Below are 7,032 nucleotides of genomic sequence, written 5' to 3' on the forward strand. Positions count from 1 at the left end.
CAGAAAACTCGAGAAAAATGCATGCCCCTTGTTTTCTCCAATTCCACGTAGCTTTCCTTATTTCTCAAAACTAACAACATTACCGGACCTGTTATATCGTTATAGATCAGTACCAATCAAATTTTAGAGAATCCCCACGAGAATATCTCCCAAATTACTGCCAAAAGATTTCGCAGGTTTAAAAGAATTTATTCCCGACAAAAACTGTTTGAACGTGAAGAAGAAGGGGGTGCCCTTATCGACTGTGTGGGTGCCTTTAAAACAAGGATGCTATGGGGTGTGAATAGCAGGTATGTGCCCCTTAGCAACTGGGTGGCCCTTAGCCAAATCTAAGAGTCCGAATAACATGTGTCCTCCGGGGTACAAAAACCACTTTTCGAGCAACTTTTTCCAAAAATGTTTATTTCCCAAAAATACCTACAAACACATAAAATACCATAATAAGTACGAAACCGAGTACCAACAATACAGAACATTGAGGAAAAATTAGACACAAAAATGTGTCTATCAAGGGGGGAGATAGATATGTTATTGGCTTTGCGAGTAGTGCATGCGGATAAGATGCGCACGATCTATCATGATCGAGAGGGAATGCTAGCCGATGCTCGTAAATCGAAGGTTCCCGGAGAAATAAAGGGGCTCGCCGAATTGGCTAATGAGGCCGATTATGCATTGGCTATTGCTATTGATCAACGCGAGGAAGCTCTCTTAATGATGCAGTCTGTAGATGCAGACATTGTTCATTGTCGTGCGGTACTATCGGATGATGAATAAGCGACAGACGACTTGTTGTCGTTGGTTTAATTAGTTTCTCCTTTCTTCTTGTTTGTCTTTTTTTTTTTTAGCTATTTTTTTTTGTATTCAGATCTTTATTCTATGTAGTGTGTTTCTCTCCGTCTGCCTTCGTTCTCTCCCACTCTGTGAGGGTTTATTTAAGGACATGCTTACTCCGTCCCCCATTTAACAGGAACGCTGGGTAGGAACTTCTGACAACATATTTACCCTCACTCTCCCCCCCCCCTCCTATTTTTTTTTTGAGGAATTGGTGGGTGCGCATGAGGGAATTATGGATACACCTACCCCCTTGGTTTTCTCAATGGGAATTGGGAGGGTGGTGTATATGTTGAACGCGCCTACTCCCCCCTTAATTTTTCTCAACGGTAATCGGGAGGGCGAGGTGTATATTTGAACGCGCCTACTCCCCCCTTAGTTTTTCTCAACGGGAATCGGGAGGGCGAGATGTATATATTGAACGCGCCTACTCCCCCCTTAGTTTTTCTCAACGGGAATCGGGAGGGCGAGATGTATATATTGAACGCGCCTACTCTCCTCTTAGTTTTTCTCAACGGGAATCGGGAGGGAGGGGTATATATTAAACGCGCCTACTCCCCTCTTATTTTTTCTCAACGGAAATCGGGAGAATAGGGTATATGTTGAACGCACCTACTCCCCCCTTAGTTTTTCTTAAAGGGAATCGGGAGGGCGAGATGTATATGTTAAACGCGCCTACTCCCCCTTGTTTTCCTCAATGGGAATCGGGAGTGTGGGGTGTATGTTAAACACGCCTACTCCCCCCTTAGTTTTTCTCAACGGGAATCGAGAGGGCGAGATGTATATGTTAAACGCGCCTACTCCCCCCTTAGTTTTTCTCAACGGGAATCGGGAGGACGGGGTATATGTTAAACGTGCCTACTCCCCCTTAGTTTTTCTCAACGAGAATCGGGAAGGCGGGGTATATGTTAGCCAATCGGGCGCTCTTAGCTTCCCGCGGTTGTTGTGAATTGCTAGCTGATCGGGCGCCATTGGCATTCCCGCAAACTTTTGTCAGTCGATCGGGCGCCATTGGAATTCCCTCAACCTTTAGTAAATTTGTCCACCGATCGGGAGCCATTGGCATCCCCGCAGCCTTTTGTCAGTCGATCGGGCGCCATTGGCATTCTCACAACCTTTGGTAAATTTTTTCATCCGATCGGATGCCGTTGGCATCCCCACAGCCTTTTTTCAGTCGATCAGGCTCCATTGGTGTTCCTGCAACCTTTTATCAGTAGATCGGGCGCCATTGGCATTCCCGGAACCTTTAGTAAATTTGTCAGCCGATCAGGTGCCATTGGCATCCCCGCGGCCTTTTGTCAGTCGATCGGGCGTCATTAGCTTTCCCGCGACCTTTGTAGATGTTAGAATCATATATCAAAAGTTGGCTTTTTATTTGAAACGAGAGCTTTTACATTGATTGGTTTATGCGTAGAACTTCTTTAGCCATTTTCCATTGATCGGTGACTTGACCTTCATACCGTTCATACGTTGGAGCTTGTAATATCCGCTTTATGACACCTTCCTTACTTTGAAGGGTCCTTTGTGGTTTGCGGAAAATTTTCCTGTACTAGCATTTTTTTGTACATGATGAGCGATCTTAAGGACCAAATCCACTTCGAATTTTCTTTCCTTTACACTCTGGTTGTAGTAATTTGCTGTGAGATTTCTGTATGCCCGTGTAAACCGTTCTTCCCGTGCTCTCCTTTCTTCTATTGTATCTAAATGGGCAAAGCGGCTTACTTCGTCCGGTGTCGTATGACTAGCCATGGCTACTCTTGCGGATGGAATTCCAATCTCTGCCGGAAATATCGCGTCTTCCCCATAGACCAGAGAATATGGAGACGTTCGTTTCGAGATTCTATATGCCCATACCGCGAGTGGGAGCTGTTCATGCCACTCTCTATGGTGATCCTCCACTGTCCTGCTCAGGATCCTGATGAGCGTCTTATTGCTTGCCTCCACATGCCCGTTTCCCTGAGGATAGTAGGGGGTGGACGTGTGAAGCCTTACATTATATTGACGCATCAGATCTATCACGTCTTTGTTCACAAATGATTTTATATTATCTTCTCTGATAATCATGGGTGCGCCAAATCTGCAGATGATGTATTCTTTGATCAATGCTGCAATAGTTGCCCCGGCGTAGTCTTTGAGAGGTATCGCCTCGACCCATTTTGTGGTGTACTCTGTGGTGGTTATTATGTACTTGTGGCATTTCGAAGACATTGGGTTGATCTGTCTTATGATATCCAATGCCCAGCTGTGAAACGGCCAAGATGTTACCACGATATGTAGCAAGGTATGGGGTGCTCTGATTAGGTATCCGTGTGTCAGGAAGTTGAGACATCTTCTCACATGTTCTGCAGTATCGCTTTCCATAGTGGGCAAATAAAATCCGCCTTCATAAAGATGCAGATATAACTTCTGCATACTCTGATGTTCTGCATTGTGGGACCGAGTCATTACTTCGGCGGCCTCTTGGTCTGATAAACATCTTAACATAGCATTGCTATAGCTTCTGCGGTAGAAGATACCCCCATGGATGAAGAAACGCGCCCCTTTCTTCTGAATTTTTAGCGCTGCCTGCCTGTCACTGTGTAATTTACCGTTTTGGATAAAATCTATATAGGGTTGTCTCTAATCTACTCCTTCGGCTGTACAAACTTCAGCGGGTTGCGGTGGAGCCTGGCAATCAGCCAACCGTCTTGAAGGGCCGCTGCCTGTGCTGACATACTTGGACAATACACCCCTCTCCTCTAAAGCTTTCTGTAGAGATGAACGGCTGCAGTTTGTCCACACGTTGTTCCATGTAGATCATGGAGTATTTTTTCTGCTTCCCTCTTATTTACGTACCTGGAAAGATACCCCCCTGCTGCTCGATAGTACAGAGCTCCTAGATCAATATGAAATTTTTCAGAGCTTGGATACGTATTACGCGGTGCTCCTCCGTTTTGGTTAGATCGTCGATGTAAGTCCGCATCCAATATGTCCTCCTTCCATGTGCTGGGAAACTCCTTTCTTCTAACTGTTACCGTACCCTATTCCTTATAATTCAGTTGTATCTTGCTATCTAGGGTTTCCAGGGCATCTGAATGTTTATTCTTTTCTTTGCCCGTATGATCTAGGGTTGACCCTATCTGATTCATCAAGTTTTGAGCTTCTGCTCGATACGGCGCTAAATGTGGCTCTTTAACGTGGAAATCCCCGTTGACTTGGTTGGTTACAAGCCTCGGGTCGCCCTTTATCTCTATGCCTTCCAGGCCGAGTTCTTTCGCCATCCTGAGCCCTAGGATTAAAGCTTCGTATTCAGCAACATTATTGCTGCACAGGAAGTCTAGTTTGAACGAATACGAGAGCAAATCTCCTTGCAGGTCCTCAAAAACCACTCATGCTCCTCCGACAGTATCGTATGATAATCCGTCGAAAAACATAGTCCAGGGCTTGTTGATATCAACAGCAGCTACCTCCCCGGGCACATGATCATGAATCTCATCATTCCATTAGATCAGCGTTCGTTTTCCCCCTTACTACTTTAGGCCGCTGATAATCAAGTTCAAACTCCGATAACTGCAATAGCCATCGGGTTGTTCTCCTTAGCAGGATAGGCTTGAAGGCGAGGTAAGTTATGGGGTTCGAAGCAGCCGCAACGATCGTCTTGTGCGTCAGAAGATACGGTCTTAGTTTCTGCATTGCGTAGATGAGGGCTAGGCATGCTTGTTCCACTCGTGGGTACCTCAACTCCGCGTCTCTCAAAACCCGACTCACGTAGTAGATGGGTGATAAGTCGTTTCCTCCCATATCTTGTGCCAGAACCGCTCCTATGGCTGAGCTGGTGAACGCCGTGTAAAGGTAGAGAGGCACTCCTTTTATCGGTGGTCTGAGGACTTGGGGGCCTACGAGGCATTGTTTCAGTCGTTCAAACGCGATCTGTTGGGTTTCCTCCCATTTGAAGATGGTCCCTTTCCTTAGTAGGGGCAGGAACGCTGACATTATCTGAGCCAGACCAGGTACAAAGCGCCATATGTAAGATATCCGCCTTATAAATGCCTGGAGTTCTTTGGTATTAGTTGGTGATGTCATAGTCATAATCGCCTCGACCTTACTCGGGTCCACCTGAATTCCTTCATTGGTTACGACAAATCCCAATAATTTACCAGATGTTACCCTAAAAGTGCATTTGAGCGGGTTCATCTTGAGTTTGTATTTTCTACATATTTCGAATACTGTCTTTAGATGGGATTCTCAGTTCTCGGTCTCCGAGGTTTTAACGACGATGTCGTCAACATGTACTTCTACCGTCTGATGAAGCAGATCTTGGAATATGGATGTCATGCCGCGCTGGTACGTGGCGCCGGTGTTCTTTAGCGCAAAGGCATCACAACGTAGTAGAAGTTCCCGTACGGAGTTTGGAAAGCGGTCTTCTTGGTGTCCGCCTCGGCCATCTTTATTTGGTTATATCCGTTGAAGCCGTCCATGAAGGAGAAACGTGTCTTGCCTCCAGTTGCGTCCAATGTTAAGTCGATGTTGGGTAGCGGGAAGTCATCTTTGGGACAGGCTCGATTGAGGTCCCTATAGTCTATGCAGCATCGGATCTTCCCATTTTTCTTCATAACTGGTACGATGTTGGCTAGCCACGTCGGGTGTTATATGGTTTTGATGAACTTGGACTTCAACAAACGCTCCACTTCTTCCTTTATCACGAGAGTGGTGGCCCTCAGGAATTATCTACTTCTCTGTTTTACTGTTTGGAATTCGGGAGACACTCCGAGGTTATGGGCTACGAGGCTGCTATCTAAACCCGACATCTAGTCATAATCATAATCACAAACATCTTTGTATTCTCTGAGCAGGGCAATCAATATTCTCTTTCTTCCGCATCCAAACTTTTCTGATCATAATTGGTCGCTTGTCTTCTTCCGTTCCGATGTTAATTTCTTCTATGCCATCCATGGTGAGGTCCCCGGGAGAACGCTCTTCTACAGACCGTGTGCTCGTGGTAAGTAGTTCCCGTAGTTCTTCATCGTCGATTTTATTATATGGTAGCTGATGTATTTTCAAAGTTGTTGTAGTAAAAAGGTTCGTTGAGACTTGTGAAGGAAGATTATTTTAGACTTAATTTCAAATAAAAATATAGGAAACTTAAATAAAAGTGATATGAAAAATATGGAGAAGACTGGGGCTATGGATTCCACTAATTACCAATATCAAAGTGATTTTATATTCTCTAATTATAATTATGCAAATCCTTCATTCAAATTGATTCTAAATATTGCAAAAGTTGATTTTTTTTAGAAATAACATTTGTAAATCGAAAGTATGGGACATCAAAACCCTAGGCTAGCATGCTCCGTGGGTGACAGTTAGCAAAAATAGGGGTCCGTATAGCAAATGTCCTCCGGGGGTGCTCCGAGCAACTTTTCGAGCCGAATTTTCCAACAATATTTATTTTCCAAAAATACCTAAAAATACATAAAAAAAAACAATATTAGTACAAAAATCAAGTTCCAACAATATAGACATTGAGGACAATTTAGACACAAAAATGTGTCTATCAAATACCCCCAAACTTATTATTTTCTAGTCCTCGAGCAAATCTAGAAAATAAAAATGACTACACTTAGCACGTGCAGCAAGCCGTTAAACCGCTAGGTGGCCCTAGTGGCGGAGTGTTGTCTCCGGAGGGCTTACCAGAGGTATACCCACAAAACCTTTATACTCCAGACCCTAGCTATCTACACAGAACCTTGGAAGGCACTAAAGAATCTCCTTGGTTGGCATACTTATTGACTACAGGAGGAAGTACCCTGATGCTAAATTCCAATTGTTGTACACGAGTTTGCACTCAAGCATACTAAAATTCATATGAAGTGACAGAGCTCTACTCAGATAGTCGCACTATGGATATCAATATCCAGAGTCAAAACTAATCACATGGATAGATCAAGAAGATGAATATAGAAAAACATAGATGGTTTTGATGTTTACTAGGTGAACGGTGTTTCTCATATCTGTCTGAAGGCCTCTGCCAAAATGAACCTATCCTAATGGACTGAGATACCGGTCTGACTAATATCAGCACACTGGCATATACAAGGGTACCAGTGGTCGATAATCCTAACTCTAGGTCAACACAAATGGCATATACAAGGGTTCCAGTGGTTGACTTTATTGAATTTATTCCAGTTGGTCTAATGGTCTGGTCTTTTTTTTTTTTTTTTT

General features: G+C 44.2%; 1 protein-coding gene across 1 annotated transcript; it reads right to left on the reverse strand.

Moving 5' to 3' along the window:
* Positions 1-2,322: 2,322 nt before the first annotated feature.
* Positions 2,323-3,276, reverse strand: LOC113324752 (protein NYNRIN-like). Its single transcript, XM_026573042.1, has one exon. It carries the CDS (start codon positions 3,274-3,276, stop codon positions 2,323-2,325), a length of 954 nt encoding a protein of 317 aa, XP_026428827.1.
* Between the last annotated feature and the right edge of the window lie 3,756 nt (positions 3,277-7,032).

This window comes from Papaver somniferum, chromosome 11 (assembly GCF_003573695.1).
Source record: "Papaver somniferum cultivar HN1 chromosome 11, ASM357369v1, whole genome shotgun sequence".
NCBI lineage: Eukaryota > Viridiplantae > Streptophyta > Magnoliopsida > Ranunculales > Papaveraceae > Papaver > Papaver somniferum.

Bases quoted from the DNA above. Each gene is read 5' to 3' on its own strand.
- LOC113324752 (XM_026573042.1), bottom strand. From the start codon at position 3,276: ATGACTCGGTCCCACAATGCAGAACATCAGAGTATGCAGAAGTTATAT.